This window comes from Tilletiaria anomala (assembly GCF_000711695.1).
Source record: "Tilletiaria anomala UBC 951 chromosome Unknown K437scaffold_28, whole genome shotgun sequence".
In the NCBI taxonomy this organism is placed as follows: domain Eukaryota; kingdom Fungi; phylum Basidiomycota; class Exobasidiomycetes; order Georgefischeriales; family Tilletiariaceae; genus Tilletiaria; species Tilletiaria anomala.
Window position 1 is genome coordinate 15971 of NW_013546994.1, and position 15502 is coordinate 31472.

The 15502-nt window shown below is 56.7% G+C and overlaps 6 protein-coding genes across 6 annotated transcripts; 3 read left to right on the forward strand and 3 right to left on the reverse strand.

Moving 5' to 3' along the window:
• Positions 1-294: 294 nt before the first annotated feature.
• Positions 295-3181, reverse strand: K437DRAFT_262374 (uncharacterized protein; the record flags this gene model as incomplete). Its single annotated transcript, XM_013388462.1, has 4 exons — positions 295-379; positions 452-2383; positions 2453-2905; positions 2970-3181. 4 exons carry the CDS (start codon positions 3179-3181, stop codon positions 295-297), a joined length of 2682 nt encoding a protein of 893 aa, XP_013243916.1.
• A 612-nt stretch (positions 3182-3793) lies between these two features.
• Positions 3794-7576, forward strand: K437DRAFT_91370 (ARM repeat-containing protein). Its single transcript, XM_013388463.1, has 5 exons — positions 3794-4197; positions 4259-5741; positions 5801-7045; positions 7119-7221; positions 7319-7576. Exons 1-5 carry the CDS (start codon positions 4052-4054, stop codon positions 7456-7458), a joined length of 3117 nt encoding a protein of 1038 aa, XP_013243917.1. The 5' UTR covers positions 3794-4051; the 3' UTR covers positions 7459-7576.
• On the reverse strand, positions 7545-10743 carry K437DRAFT_91304 (uncharacterized protein). The gene has a single exon (XM_013388464.1). The coding sequence runs from the start codon at positions 10556-10558 to the stop codon at positions 7631-7633; it is 2928 nt and encodes a 975-aa protein (XP_013243918.1). The 5' UTR covers positions 10559-10743; the 3' UTR covers positions 7545-7630.
• Positions 10744-11959: 1216 nt separating this feature from the next.
• K437DRAFT_267771 (uncharacterized protein) lies at positions 11960-12391 on the forward strand (the record flags this gene model as incomplete). The annotated part of the gene is made up of 2 exons (XM_013388465.1): positions 11960-12265; positions 12344-12391. The coding sequence occupies 2 exons, from the start codon at positions 11960-11962 to the stop codon at positions 12389-12391; spliced, it is 354 nt and encodes a 117-aa protein (XP_013243919.1).
• A 623-nt stretch (positions 12392-13014) lies between these two features.
• On the reverse strand, positions 13015-13839 carry K437DRAFT_267772 (uncharacterized protein; the record flags this gene model as incomplete). The annotated part of the gene is made up of 3 exons (XM_013388466.1): positions 13015-13100; positions 13198-13395; positions 13509-13839. 3 exons carry the CDS (start codon positions 13837-13839, stop codon positions 13015-13017), a joined length of 615 nt encoding a protein of 204 aa, XP_013243920.1.
• A 365-nt stretch (positions 13840-14204) lies between these two features.
• K437DRAFT_273587 (uncharacterized protein) lies at positions 14205-15311 on the forward strand (the record flags this gene model as incomplete). Its single annotated transcript, XM_013388467.1, has 2 exons — positions 14205-14678; positions 14789-15311. Exons 1-2 carry the CDS (start codon positions 14437-14439, stop codon positions 15309-15311), a joined length of 765 nt encoding a protein of 254 aa, XP_013243921.1. The 5' UTR covers positions 14205-14436.
• Positions 15312-15502: the final 191 nt, after the last annotated feature.

Genomic DNA, 15502 nt, shown 5'->3' on the forward strand with positions numbered 1-15502 from the left:
ACTCATTCAGTCACTCACTCTTTCCGTCGATTCGACCAGAACAACAACAACAACTCTGTATTTGATCGTGCTCCCCTTGTTCTCTCGCTCCACCCACAGGGAAGTAGGGAGCGGTTTCCCATTTCCACATCGAAAAATGCAATACGATGATTCGCATTAGACTATTTCCTACGCTGCGTGAAGTACCGTGTGGTCGGCCCTGGACGCGGCGTACTACACTTGGTCGCACACGGGAAGCGCTGAGCCATGTGGCTGCGTTTGCCGTTGATTACAATCGATGTGCACCATCTTGGACTACAAAGATGACGCTGCATGTGCGTGGCCTATCTTCGTGAGCATATCCTGAGCTTTCGATTTGGCTTCCAAAAGTATGGACGACCTGAACAGTGGAAGAAGAGAATGGATGAGCACAAAACATGGAATTCAAAGTTCCCTCAACTCAAGGACTCACTGCTTCGCGAGTGCCCTGCTGATCTTGCTCATCTGTGCCGTACCAAGAGTATTCTTCGTCTCTTCCCTCGCTTGCTGCGCTTCTTTCAGCTCCCACAATCCGGGGCGGATGAGCTCGAGCTGGGAGCGGAGGGCTTCGATCTTGCGTGTGATCGCAGGTGTCGGCGAAACAGAGCTTGTCAGCTTTTCCCCCTGAGCCGTCCCACCAGGCAGCGACACGCCAAAGTCTGCCGCGAGCCGATCCAGCTCGTCAAACCATTTGCGCTCGTAGATGCTGATCTCTGGCTGGTGGAGCACGATCAAGCGCTGCAGTAGCGTGTCGATACACTTGTTCAGCTTGGCTTGCGTGGCTTCCACATCGTCAAAGCGGCGCGAGATGCGAGCTTCGTTCTGATTTAGAGCTTCGTTTTTGCTCTGAACATCGGAAAGCTTGCCGAGCTGCCTCGCCAGCTCCTTCTGCTGCAACTCTAGTCGTGCCTGCACGGCATTTCCACCCTGGATGATGTCCCTAATGTTCCCACGCAGCGACTCAGACACATTTCCGAGAAAACGCAGCGAGTCCGGTGTGACCACCACCTCGCTTTTACCAAACCGATGTTGCCCCGTGATTTTGGGCTGTGAAGGAAGCCCCCCGTAGGACGCAAAAGGCTCCGGAACTATAAATGCTCCTCCTTCCTCTAGTAAGGAAATGTACGCCTTTTTCCCGTCTTGTCCGCGCTCAGTGTCGAGTCCAGTGTTCTCATCTGCTTTAAGTAGCGAAGCGTTGGTCTCGACGCGAAAGTCCAGCTCGATGCCAACAGGCTGGAGATCGGCAGTGACAGCCAGCAGTGCGTAGGAGAGGTATACGTCGGACAAGATCGAAACCCCGATGATGGCCTGCGCGTTGACGACTTTCGCACCAGCATCGTCCTCAGACTTGATGACTTGCACCAGCTCGCTACGAATTCGGCGGCGCATGAAGCGGCCAAGCTCTTCATCGGCTCCAACCTCATTTTGCGCCAATTTTGCAGTAAGAGCAGCGAGTTTAGCAGCCCAGGGTCGGAAAGATATGGCGTGAACGCCCGCTGCCGAATAAGCGTAGACTGTATCAGGGTAGATTGGATCGACAACAAGAGCTGGTGCTGAGGGAATTTGGCCTGTCCCGGCTGGAGGGAGAGTCAAATCAATGGACTCATAGACAAGCAATGTTGGAAGCACATCCTTGTCTGCGCTATTGAGCTCAGCAGTGTCCATCGCTCGGGTATCTGGGTCCTCGCTGTCTTCAGATTCTTCCGAGTCTGACAATTTAAAGCATCCTGAACGACGTGGCCAACTTTTCCTGCTTACTCGGCCCGACGCAAAAAGACCGGAGTCAGATGTCCCAAAGGCTGTAGGCTGCCATGATGCAGCCCTGCCTGTTGTGAGGCATACGTCAACGCGGCCATCGTCCAAGGCCACGCACACGACGTCAATGCTGTGACCGTCGTCGTCAGTGAGGCGTGTGATAGCCAGGTCACTTGCCAGTGGTTCTCGCTCGTCGGAGAGCTCATGGGGCGCAGGCTGAAGCAAATGTGGGCCAATTGGTTTGGGGACGGGCGAGAGTGGGAGGTGCGGAGGAGTAATGAGCACCGGAGTATCAATCTGGGCAGCAACAGCCGTGACTAATGTTTCGCCCAAACTGTCTTCGCCCGGCGCCGGCGTGTCTATGCTCATGAAGCTGGCGCTTCTCCCTGCATCGGGTGGAAGCAGCGAGCGCTGTCGACTGCTTGCAGGCGTCTGCGCTGGTGTCATTGTCGTAGCATTGGCCTCTGATTGCGCGGCACTAGCTTGCCGTGCTAGGCTGCGAACATACCTCAACGCAAGGTCGACGTCGCGACTTCGGTCTTCCGAGGCTGTGTCTGCTTGGAGGTCAACGTAAGATGCGAGATGGCTTATGTATGATGGTGGCACCATGCTGTGACAATGGAATAGCGCACTAGGTCAATACACCACTTACTGAACGCACAGGGGCTTGGGAGCTCACGCTTGACTCGGCAGGAATGGGCACACTGTCCAGATGTCACCGTTCTGCATCACTGCGTGGATTTCGAGCGGTGCCCACCCTCCCCAGGCAGCGCCAACGTGGCTGTCGTGCAGCATCATTGGCCCTTCGGTCCCATGCGCAGCCGATGAACCATCGGGTGGTGGTTCGAAGACACCAGCGCCAAACGCAAAGCTGACCGCAATTTGTGCTTCGGGCTCGTCGCGCAAACCCAACTTTGCGACGCGGTTTGCCAAGAAGCCAGGGGTTTCCTGTCGTCGAGACCTGTCAGGCGTTGATGCTGTCCTTCCAGCATCGATAGGCGGCGACCGTGTTGATAACCGCTTTGAAGCGGAAGCATGCGTCCCTCGAGATGAACCTAAAAGTGCAGATGCATTCGGGAGGAAAGAGAGCTGTTGTGCTGGCTCTTCATGGTCGACTGACACATCGTACTCCCTGGAAATTAATGACGCTTCTCAGCAATCCAGCAGCATCGAATATCCGTGGAGAATAGTCTCACCTAAGGACGCCGTCTTCTGTGAGCACCAGTAAGCTGCTCCCACCCCGAGCCCACGGGTGCCAGTCAATCTTTGCGATTTTAGAAGACCCTCTGTTGTGGTAGAATTTTCCGATTGGAAGTGCCTTGACAGATGTTGTCGAGGAAGAGTTGTTCATCCAGCCAGAGCGTGGCAGAACACTGACAGAAAGCTCAGAATAGCCTGCGATAGCCATTAGCTTGCCTGTTGGGTTAACACGCAGCTCGCGGGCCGGAAAGGGAATGGGAGGATCGAAGATCTGGGGGTTTCAAGCATCGTCAGCAGAGTGCCTCACGCCTTCTATCTGCAAGTTGCAAAGGTCTGACCTTGAACCTCGGCAGCACGCCATCAGTCCTGCTCTGTGCTTTTTTCGCTTCGAGCAAGCTCGCAATGCGAATTTCGCAGGTCCCGTGTCCAGACCTCCCGCGCCGGTCTGGTAGATTGACGCCCAGCAGAAGATCAGTCGAGCGCACTTCCATAAGCCGTTGCCTACCAAGCCCTAGCGCGGCGCCGGAAGATGCGGGTGTGCTGGGCCCTGCCACATTTCCGTCTCGCGACTGTGCCTGAGGGAGACTGAAAATGGGATGCTGCGGTAGCAGCTGCGATAGCCAATCAGCGTCCATAGCCGGTGCCGAATCGGGAGAGGTGAACTGCATCATTGACCGTTGTCAGGTCTCGTCGTTGCCTTCCGCGCACCTTTCGCAGCCGGATCACCGCGCACCGTGTATGAGATATTCCCCTCAAGAGGTCGCAGTCATACAGTGAATGAAAGTTAGGGCTTGGCTTGGTTGGTGTAGAAAGCGGAGAAGAGGTCTTCAACAATTGTGGCGAGCGAAGAACAAGAAGTCGGACGCCGGAGACGCGCCAGACGAGGTATCGAAGTCCAACACTCTCAAGCCTCCAATCAACATCATCGATCACAAATGCATTCCTCACCTCAAATAGCCGTTCTACCTTACGCTGTTATGCATTGCTTGTCATCATCGATATCACATGATATTCTCGTTCGAGACAGGATCCTTGTGAAGGTCGCTGCTTGCTCAACGCAAGCATTGCCAGTCTCAGCATGTCAGGACTATCGGGTTTAGCGGAGCAGAGCGGAGCCGAGCAAGCTGCAGCCTCGACTCTGCTCCATCTTCGCAATATCCGCAACTCTATCATCGGCAGCAGTAATCGCAAGGTCGCTCTAGTAGCCAGCCAGCCCCTTACAGAGTCAGTTGCTGACTTGAGCATAATCGCATCTGTGGGAAGGCTGACCATTGTCCTCGCTCAGATTCATCGAGCTTCTGTCTACTCCCCTCGGCTCGCCATTGTGTCTCGAAGTCCGCACGCAAGCTGCTACGGTGCTCGGCTCACTTGCTCAGAGCGCCTCGACATCAAAGATAATACTTTACAGCCTTTTGAAAGAGCCAATCGTATCGGCCCTGCTTGCTTCACTTTCAGAGCTCGCTCACGAGGATGTGCTACTCGTCCGGGACCCCACCAGCGACGCTGCCCAGGACACCCACCGCCCTCATATCCAGAATGAAGCTGTGCGCGCCATTGAGGCAAATTTGAGAGCTTTGAAAGCCCTTTACACTTCATCCAGCTCTTTCGTGACCCCTAGTGTCCGTTGGGGCTTGGGCTCCGGGCATGGGTTCATCCGTGGAACTGATCGTTCGACTTGCATCCTCCGTTCGGCCCGGAGCATCGAAGTGATAAGTGCGAGGTACAGGCCACAAGGAGATCCGCGCACTCAATTCGACAATGGGAGCGCAGATACGTCAAATGGGCGCCTGAAGCTGGTGTCCACGCCTCCTCGGTCAGAAATTGACGATGGCGAGCTGCGAATACTCATCAGAGCTGCGATCGCCGAACTCTACACTCCCACCCATCTACAACTTTTGCTCAGCTGTCTTTTTCTATCGCGACTGGTTGATGGTGAAAGCGAGGATGCTGCATATGACCTGATTGGCGACTTGTCATCCTCCGCTACAATCAAAGCATATGGCACGCAGCACGCTGACGCTCATTCGCTAGCACGGTCCCCCTCAAACATGAGCCTTGCGTCGGATATAGGCCCCTCGAACGCTCGCCCTCAGGCCCAGGGCACGGATGTGCTGCATAATAGCCTACATTCCAATAAGGATCATCTACGGCGCGGGGCTCAAGAACGAGGCGACAAGGACCTCTCCTCCAGGCGCCGGCCTTCGAACCTCTCGCAGTTGGATCAGACACGCCTCACAGGTGTTGCAGAAACTGTATGCGTCATCCTCAGCACCACACTAGGGACGCCATCTGGGCCGATCAGTGCGGATGCAAGCGTCTCACAGCTCTATGGAGTGACGGTGCCGCACCAGAATGAAGGCAAGAGTGCATCCGGTACAGAAGCGAGCACACCGCTCGAGGAAATCGCCGAAAGGCGAAAAAGGGTTCTCGCCTTCACGGACGAGAACGATTCCGTTTTGAGGGCGAGAAAGCTTGTCGAAGGCGACTTCATTCTACAGTCCAGCGAAGAAAGCTCTGCGGCAAAGTTGCCGAAAGGGAAAGAGCGCGAGGTTGTACATGTCGACATGGAGATGGGCGACGATGCAACAATGGATAATGTTCAAGCACAAGAGGCGCGAGGAAGATTGGAGTCACGACCTGCTGGCATGGCGGCGCGTCTCATGTCATTACCTGGTACCGATCGGAGCAAGAGCCGTCCACGCCGTCGCGAAGAGGAAGGTTCGGTATTAGAAAGGCTGATCTATCTTGTTGAATGTGAAAGCGGACGGGTACGTTGTATGAATCGGGCGAAACCAAAGGTGGCTACTGATCCAATCTTGACTCTCAGACGCAAGAGGCTGCTCTGTGGGCCATCGCTGAGCTTGTACGGGAGAATGCCGAGGCTAGCGTCAAATTCTTCAAATGCCAGATGCCGTCAGGCATTCTTCCCACAACTATGCTCCTACGACTGCGGAACGAACGTTCAGTGCCTATTAGGCTGGCTGCATTCTGCTCACTTGCGCACATTATCAAGGTGCACCCTTTCACTCCACAAACCAACGCGTTCGTGCTTGGAGAGCTCATCAGCCTTCTCTCGCACACTGATGATGTATCAGTGCAAATCCAGGCATGCTTCTCGTTGGCGAGGCTCATTGCCGACGATGCCGAGCTGCAGACACAAGCGTGCGAGGGTCATGATTGCATGCGAAAGCTCGCTTCGCTCCTGCAAAGCACATCGGCAGCCGCTGCGACTCAGAGCGAAGTGGAGGAAGCCAAGTTGACTGGGGGATGGCGGCCGGATGAACTCATTTTGCGCCTGCGAGAAGGCGCTCTGACGGCGCTTGCCGCTTTAACCTACGAGCAAGATGATATCAGAAGGATGCTGGTGGACATGAATACACCATCCATACTACCCATGGTGGTGCCTTTGTTGACAGCAGCTGCCCTGGGCGTGCGTGTCGCCGCTTGCCGCCTCGTCAGATCGCTCTCTCGCAGCGTGTCCATATTGAGGACTTCGCTGGTGGATGCTGGGGCGGCAAGTCGACTTATCACGATCCTTAAGGATGATGCGGAAGAAGAAATCGTCAAGACGGAGGTGATCGCGACGATCTGCAACTTAGCCCTCAAGTTCAGCCCAATGAAGCAACTTCTAGTCGAGAGCGGCGGCCTGGCGAAGCTTGTCACACTCGCAAAGGTTGAAAAAAACGAAAGCATTCGGCTAAATGCACTTTGGGCGCTCAAGAACATACTTTATTCCAGCGACACCGAGACCAAGAAGACGGTGGTTGAAGCGTTGACATTCCACTTCATCGCCGACCTCGCTCGGGCGCGCAGCGCAGCGATACAAGAGCAAGCGCTGAACATCATCCGGAATCTCGCTTCGTCGCGCGAGGCGGACATCGAGCTTGCAATGCAAGGGTTTGGCGAAGACAAGTTGTTCGAGCTGATCGAGAATGTGATTTGGGCGGGTGGAGAAGATGCTGTGATCGAACATGCTGCATTCATTCTAGTCAACATCGCGACAGGCAGTGAGGACCACCGACGCGCGATCATTACCCGACCCAACATCCTTGATGCACTGCTTTACTTTCTCGTGAGATCCTGTACGCGCTTCGATTACTCTTTCCCCAGACTGACATGATCTACACGAAAATCTACCCACACAGGGTCATCGACGTGCTCGCATTCGTGATGCGGGAGTATGGTGCGCTGTCAACCTTACATTCAGGATGCCGAACAGCGCCGGAAAGAAGGCCGCCTCTCCGCTCGGTGAGCTTCTTTCTCGTACATTGTCCCTAAAAATGCTTTGTTCCCGCTGGGCCTTGCTCTCTCATGCATGATATTTGCACCTCACCCCCACTGACAGACGCAGCCGCCGAAGCACTCAGCCGACTGCGCGCATTTGGCTTCCCTGAAAAGCTGCGCGAGCTCGTTGTGGAGGAGGAAACGCTCGACGTGCGCGATCGCGCGCAGACCTGCCTCGCGCGATTTGAACAGGCTTTCTGAAATGACTCAGACGGATCTGTTGTATTGCTCCAGAGGCTGTAGCACGACACGTGTATTGCAATCTATTCCTTGGTTACAGGGCTTGCTGCGAAAGGAATGCGTTCGCTGCGGATTCGGCCCACAACCTGACATTATACACACATTCACACGTGGACGCATGATTGGTGGCGATTCATACGCGAGAGAAGAGACGAGGCTGAGCGGTAGTTGCTGCCTGCACATCACTGCTCGCTCTAATGTCGGCATCAGCGCCTTTGGAAGTAAAAGACGCACTGAACGTCGCCGCCGTCGTCGTAATGGGCGACAGCGGTACGAGCGAGGAAGCAGGTGAGCTGAATGGAGAGGTAGGTGCTGCTCTGGGCGATGAGGACGATACTATGGCACCGGCTCCGGCTTCGATGCGCATCGACATGGATAAGGACGGCGAGGTAAGGCCAGTGCTGGTGCTGAGTGCGCTGCCGCTGATGGTGCTCGCAACTGTCATGCAAGTGGATGACGACAAGTATGAGAGCCGCTTCTGGTTGTCGTCATCACTGTCAGCATCATCAGCAGCAACAGCGTCTCCGTACGAGTTGGCACGACTGGTGATGGCGCTACCGCCGTCCAGTCGCAGCCCAGCAGAGCCAGGCGCTACAGTCACTCCAGACTCAGCGCGCCTCTGCTCGTCAACAATATGCGTGCCTCTGCTCTCGATCCACGCCGGGATCAGAGCAGTCGAAGTGACCCGATCGATTGTGGAGATTTCCTTGCTGCCGCCAGCGATCTTGCTGTCGTTCGACAGAAACGGCGACTGGGCTGGAAACGAGGGGTGTAGGTGCGCGGGCGCCTCGCGTCGGCCGTCCATCACGTCACGCAGGTCCTTCAGCGACAGGCTATGGTAATGCGGGCTACCGCCGTAGGCGCTGCTGGCAGAAGCGGTAAAGTTGGTCAGAGCCGACCTGGTGCGGCTATGCGAAGGCCCCTCCGCCTGGTGATGCGACGGGGAGCAAGGTAGCGCGCCCGAGTACGAAAGGGACAGCGAGTGGGAGTGCAACCCGCGCGGTGTCGTCGCATCCGTGAGCGCCGGCAGACGCCGCACAGATTTAGCCTTCTCAATCACGTTGCTAGACGGTGTCGCAATCTTGCCCGTCGCCGCTAGAGCAGGAAGAGAGGCAGCAGCGATGAACGAGCTTGTCCTCCGGGGCACTGAAAATGAATGTATATCCGATCCGCGCCTTCTGCTGCCACTCCCACCCGCCAAAGCCGTGGGGCTCAAGGTGGAGTGTGTAATCTCCTGCTGGACTGGTCCTCTCTTCTCGCCCATCAGCTCACTGAGCGGCTTGGAGAACATGTCTGCCGCGAAGCCGATGCCCATGTCGATCGCGGGAAGCGTGCGAGCGCTGACTGCAGCGCCCTTGGCGCGCGCACGGCTGCTGCAAGCGGCGAGGGAAGGTATCGCTGCTGCTGCTGCAGTTGTTGTTGTTGCTCCTACAGCTACGCCTGCAGAGCCATTTCTGCTGCCTTTGGCACTGCCGCTCTCGCTCCTCATAGACGCAACAGCAGCAGCAGCGGCGGCGGCGCCAACAACAGCTGAGACGCAGCGCTCGCAGCGAGGGAAAGCACTCATCCTCCTCCCTCCGGAGGCGCTGGAGCTGACGAGATACGTGACGGAGCGCATGACGCGCCCGCAACGGCACGTACCAGTGCTTGCGCGCCTGCGCGTCGCGCCACCGCCAACTCGTGGTCCCGCCGCGACGTCGCTGGATATGCTGCCGCGCCGGATCACGCCGAGGGGTACAAAGTCGGCTGGGAGAGAGGTGATGACCGCGGGAGAGCGGCGGAACAAACGGGCCCCGACGCCGTGCTGCGAGTGCGTGGGCGAGCGCACACTGACGATGGCAGACGTGTGCGAGCAGTTCCCACTACCGTTGCTGCCGCAGCGAGCGTAGATGGTCTCGTTGCTGGTCGTTGCAGACATTGCGCCGCTGCCGCTGCCCCAGCCTCCGTGTGAGCTGCTGTTTTCACGCGAAGCTGGCGTGGCAGTATGCGCCTGCGCAGGAAGCGTCTCTCTGGCATATGCACTTGCGTTAGGCACGCTTCCCTGGGACCCATTTGCCAGCATGCTTAACGAGGTCAGTGTAGCCGGTTCGATGGAATCTTCTTGTTCTTCTCGTTCGTCTATAGCGAGCTGGTACGTCGAAGCCTTGGGCGTCAAGCATGCTCCTGCTGACATATGCGAGGTAGAGAACAAGGGCGTGCGGCTTTGATCCGAGAACCGGACCGTAGCTCCAGATGCTGCCGATGCTGACGAAGACGCCTCGGAGATGCTGCTGGGGATATTAAGCATTTCCTCCGCGTCTGGAGAGGGGATTTGAGCATTAGCTTTGCCCTTGCTCTGGGGGTTTGCGTGCGTCGGCGAAGGGATCTCAAACAAGGGTGGCAATGTCTGCTGGTTCCCAATGGTCCTCGTCATCGTCAAGGACTTGGGGCGTTGAGTCCGTGCACCGGGGACGGTGGGTGGCGACACGGCCTCTGGCGCGACTGGTTGGCGCGGTATGGTCTTTAGCTCGTACGACAGACCAAGCAGTGCGTACCAGGTATCTTTGGCAGGCATAAACTTGGCACTTTGGGAGCGAAGGCTCTCTTGGGAGCCCGAGGCAGACCCTTGCAATGGCGACAGAGCGGACCCCTGCCCAGGTGAAGTGCAAGGAGCATTGCGGACGGGAGAGCCTTCCGACGGACTGCAGACGCTTGAAGATGACCTGCTGTTGATACTGCTGCCCTGGCTGACATGGCTTGAAGAGTGCAAGAGAAGACTGGAGCTTGTCGACGACGCGGACCGTGCCGCTACTCTCTGAAGTGTTGCAGCAGCAGCATCATCATCATCATCATCATAGTAATCGTCATCGTGGGAGGCGCCGCTCGCACCGTGGGTGTTGTCATGCCTCGACATGAACGACCGAATCAGCTCGCTGGCGCGCGAGCGGTGGCTGCGGCGACGCGAGAGCCCTGCATTCGTTGCTGGCCGCGGCGAGTCGCTGGTGTGAGTGCCGCCAGTGCTCGAAGCGGGCGAGGGTGGCGCGCTTGCCATGGCGGGCGTATGGGGACGGCTGCTCAGCATGTCCTTGCAGAGCGCCGAGTGATAGTGAGCATCCAACGAGGCGCTGAGATGGGAACGTATGCTCGCTTCCTGGGGATGGAGTGCAGGTGCGAATGACGGTCCGGCTAGCAGTGTCCATAGAACGGAGTGTAATGATGGTGTGATGCACGGTTGCCGGACACGTCTTCAGGCGCATAAGCTCCATAGCAGTAGATGGCCAGTGTGAGAAACGCACGCACCCCGCCATGTCATATGGCGCAAAAACATGTCAGCAGCAGGATAGTATCCAGTGCAATGGCCTCTCTTTAGGCGCACTGCGTGGGCTGTAGGGAAGGGGACTGATGCGTTAGTCATCGTTGAGGTTAGATCAGCTGCGGTCGCTGTGTATGGGATGCGACGGGCCACAGTCATTTGCACTTCCCACGGGCCAGTCACACTGACTTTCCTCCGGTCTGCGTTCTTGCCTGCCATCAGCAAGTCGAGCCAGGGAGGAGACCGGCATCTCGTTTGCATTCAAACTCCTGTTTGGGTCGTCTCCTCTCCGCAAAAAGGGGGGCTTCTCGTCCGTATGTCTGGGGTCATGAAGGATTGCTCAGCAGAAGCAATAGCAGCGGCGCGCCAGCATGAATGTCGCCCCTCCCCCCGCGCCGTGCCACGTGCATCGTCGCTGGCGGATGACTGTGGTGCATCCAAACCCAGGCCCTGACCGATCATCAAAGACACATCGCCCAGTTCTTACTCGCTGCTCCATCATCATCCAAGTTCCCAACCCGTCGTCGAAGTGCGGTTGATGGCGGCCCGCATCCGGAAGCTAGCCTACGGCGGCAATGATGTGTTCGCTCAGCTGTCCGCTTCTACACAATTCCCACTTTATCTCCACGCCAGGCCTGCGAACGATCCCAAGATGCGGACTGACGTCGAGGCGTGCCAGATTGCCTGCGGACAACCAGCCAAATCGGCATACTGTGCATTGTAGGGTTACCAACAATGTTGGAACAGCAAAATGAGCACTGCACCGGCCCACCTGCCGTGTCGCCGCAGACCACGCCAGAAGTGCAGCTGCCGACGCGGACAGGCAAACCAACGCCTTGATGGGTCCGTTAGCCGACTACGATGGGGTAGACCATACATAAGCAAGCGGGACTCGGAACCCATGCTTTCAACTGTCACGTGGTTTGTTGAGACTTAATGTCACTTGCGCCCTTTCCAGTTGCCCATTCTTCCGACAAAGCACGTCGCCGCATTGCAGGGCCAAGTCGAGCATCGAGCACTTGGAGCTCGTCTACAGGCCGTGTCAGCGACACTCACGACAAGTGCAGCTGCAGCAGCCTCTCAAGTTGCAACCGCCTTCCTGGCGAACGAACCATAGCGATCCGCAACCGCAGCAGCAGTGAGAGTGCACCGCATTGCGCACACACAGCCATGTCCACCTCATCGTTGCCACTGGCGTCGTTGAAGCACATCACCTCGCTCACCTTCTCCCTCTCGCCACTCGTATCGTCGCCGGGCGCGCGCTCGGTGCGCCTCTTACTTTCACGAATCCCTTCGAGCTTGCCACCACCGAAAAAGGCCGCCGAGATCGGCCTGGCAAAGCTGCCGGAAGTGAGCGTGAACATGGTGCAGAAGGAGGAGGAGGTCGGCGTTCACGTCGTGTACAGCGACAAGAAGAGCCAGGAGATCAGGCCAGGTGTAGAGAGTCAAATGGGTGTTGCGGAGCTCATTCGCAAGGTGAGGGCATCCGCAGGCTGAGGATGTCGATTGCCATCTCCGTTGCTGATCGCAAAAGTTTCTGACGACTCTTGATAGGTGGAAGCACCAGCGCGAGCACTGCGCCTCAAGGAGCAAGGCATATGACCAAGAGTCAAAGACAACTTCGTACTCATCATCCACACAGGCTTCCCGGTACACTGTAGCATATCAACAGCTCCCATCCTTCGGCCCCATTCGACTTTCCAGGTCGTCCTCATAGTATCCGCAGGCAACCATTAGCACATCGCTCCGCCTGGCTGGGCGCTCGATCAATGGCGCTGCACCTCGCGTGAGTCTCCGGTGAGCACGCATAAACAACGGCCCCACGAGTTATTGTGCTCCTGAATGCTCTTTGCCTGCTGGCAACCGCACACCGCTTTCTGCAAGGTTGAGCAAGCAGGACCTACGCACAGCGCAATTGTGCCCACCGCTTTCCTTCCTGAGGGCGCGCGGAGGTACGGGAACACACTCTTTCGAAGAGAGCTAGCGGGTTGTGTGAGAGTGCGCATGCCATGCGTGCATTGCCACATTCGGCAGACAATGACATGAATGATGCGCTCACGTACAACAGAGGGAACCACGAGGCAGAGCGTAACCCAAACGTAATGACTGGTATAAGATCGCAAAGCTTCGCCCTCTGGTTTCCTTTGCGTACAATCACAGTCACCAGATGCTCATCCTTGCCCCTGGACGGACAGTCTCTGACAGTAGTTGGCGAGTGCACGCGATTAGAGCATGCAGAGACCCACAGTGCTGAGAGCTGTCAGGCCAATGACGATGTAGCCAGAAGTGTAGGCACCCTTGAGGCTGAGGACTGTGAGTGAGGATGCGGAGACGATGATGGATGTGAGTTCAAAAAACACTGCATGCACGCATAAGCTGGGCGGACCGGAGCGGGGAGTATGACTCACAGTACCCCCAATCCCAGCCCAAGTGCCTGAAGCCATTGAAGGTGTGGAACGACGCAGCCAGGGCGAGTGGTGCCTTGAGCGTCAGCTTGAGCCAGAACGGCAAGCCAGCGACAAAGCCGGTGAGGTACGCTGAGGACAGGACGTTAGTCGCGCCAATGAGCGGAGCGGCAGCATACGCCAAAGCAAAGCCGTACAGGCCTGCGAGCATACATTAGAAGGGAAGTGTATTAGATATCTGTTGTAAAGTGGGCGGGGGCCCGGATCCTTGGTCCATGCACTGAGCAGCAAAGGTGCCGCGCTACCCCACTCACCAACACTGAGGCCGGCGCCTGTGATTCTGTTAAAGATACTGCCGTACCACGTCAACTGCGGCTGGTAGATAGTCATATGCGGACTGATTGGCCGGGCGCTGCGCTGTTCGTTGAGCATCTTGAGCTCCTGATCGAAGTTGACGCTCGTCATGGGCACCTTGGGGGCATTGACGATGCCCCTCGCCTGCTGTTGCAGTTGCAAGTGCGGCGCGGTAAGCGCATGCCGGGCGAGCAGAGGCGAGGCGCGTGCGATGGCAAGCGAGGCGGGGATGCTGCTGCCGCTGGCGCAGAGGACGGATCGGGAGAGACCGACAGCGCGGATGGACCTCATCTTGGCAGGTCGTGCTAATGCTGATATGCCTTGCGCCTGCTTTCTTTGCGTACTCCTGGTCGCGCACTTGTTTGCAGAAGCATCAAGTGTAATGTTGGTAATGGTCAGCAGCCTTCGGGCGGGACGAAGTATTACTAAAACAACCAGCGGCCAGCGACCAAAGCCGGCTCGATCCGGATATATTGTAAAACGTGTTCGGCCGACCTCTCTTGCGACTCAAGCTTACCTGAGAGTACAGCTTTACGTGCCGGATCCCGTCTCGGCTCAGCGTCGTTCTGCCGCGTTGCGCGCGCAAGCCACCAACGTAACTGTAATATCATGGCTACTACCCAGGACATGGAGCTGATGCAGGCTGATGGGCAGCACTCAAAAGTCACACGTGCAACACTCAGCTGGCTGGTGACAGACAAGGCGTAGCTCGTGCTGCACCGCGAGAGAGTCAGGCGTCAGGAGTGCAAGCATCAACCTCCCAACAAGATCTTGCTCACGTCGCTTTCGGAAGCCATTGAGAAGAGCGATCCGTCATCCACACTGAAGCTTGAATGTCTTGAAGCATCCTTTCCTACAAGACCTGAGCGCCATCTCCTCTACGCCAGAATGCGCTCCAAAGGCAACGCAGCGGCGCTGCACCGCAACACCTCTGGTCTGATCCTCTTTGATCTGTCAGTCTCCAAAGGAAGTAACAAGCACTTCTCTCCCCATACAACCAATTCTGTGCTCGATCTCAAGCTCCTGAATGCCAGATATGAACGGCAAGGACTGACGTTTGTGCAGATCAGGAAAGGGTCCGCGCATAAAGTCGCGAAGAATTTCACTGTACCGACGCTGGAACTCTCCGAGTGAAGTCCTCCTACGGACCGCTGGAAGTTCGCCGAGGTCCTTGACACATTCAGAAGTGCCTCTCAAATTGGACTGACCCAGCTGATCGCCCTTGCATGTTCATAGTAAGTCGAAGCCAATCATCCCAGGCCCATCTCAACTATTTTGGCATATCTGCTGGTAGCAATATCGCAGCATTCGTCAATGGCTACATTGCCAATTTGATTCCACACAGCGCTTCACTCTTCATATCAGGTGTCTACGCAGCTCATCATGCCGACTCTAAAGAATACCTTGAACACAGAAAGATCGGTACCGCGACACCCGCCAAAGTCTGGAGTACACACGGCGAAGACAAGAAGACCCACATCCAGCAATTTAATTCGTTCCTTAGACCCGTCGAGGCCATGCTCGAGACTGAGCCTGCCCTGGCGGAGGACGGAAGTGATGCTGCTGCAAAGCAAGGGCCCAGAGGACTCGCAGGCATACCTCATTCGACCCATGTGGACTTTTGCCTTTTTGGCGCCTACGCCATCTCGTGCACAGCACGGGCGTCTGTCAGCGATGACCTGTGGTCGGCACCCGCGCCTGCAAAATGGGTCAGCGGCCTGCACGAATGTGGTCCGGATCTAATCCAGGACCTTTTCTGCTAGGCCGTGCTTCCTCCTGGGTGTCTGGTCCGACATCTCCACATCACACGATCATTTGCCATGCTCCCACAGACTGGTCTTATCAGTGCTATGTCCTTTACACCCCCTCAAGTATGTACGCATCTGTCCGGCACCGCTTGTTAACCCTTATAATTGCACTGAGCTTCGACATGGGCTTTCCAAAAGTGTCTGAT

Excerpts from the sequence above, each read along its gene's own strand:
- K437DRAFT_91304 (XM_013388464.1), bottom strand. The coding sequence starts at position 10,558 with ATGCTGAGCAGCCGTCCCCATACGCCCGCCATGGCAAGCGCGCCACCC.
- K437DRAFT_91370 (XM_013388463.1), top strand. The coding sequence starts at position 4,052 with ATGTCAGGACTATCGGGTTTAGCGGAGCAGAGCGGAGCCGAGCAAGCT. Across the intron at positions 5,742-5,800 it reads TTGAATGTGAAAGCGGACGG|ACGCAAGAGGCTGCTCTGTG; the intron begins GTACGTTGTATG and ends CTTGACTCTCAG. Across the intron at positions 7,046-7,118 it reads ATGCACTGCTTTACTTTCTC|GGTCATCGACGTGCTCGCAT; the intron begins GTGAGATCCTGT and ends CTACCCACACAG.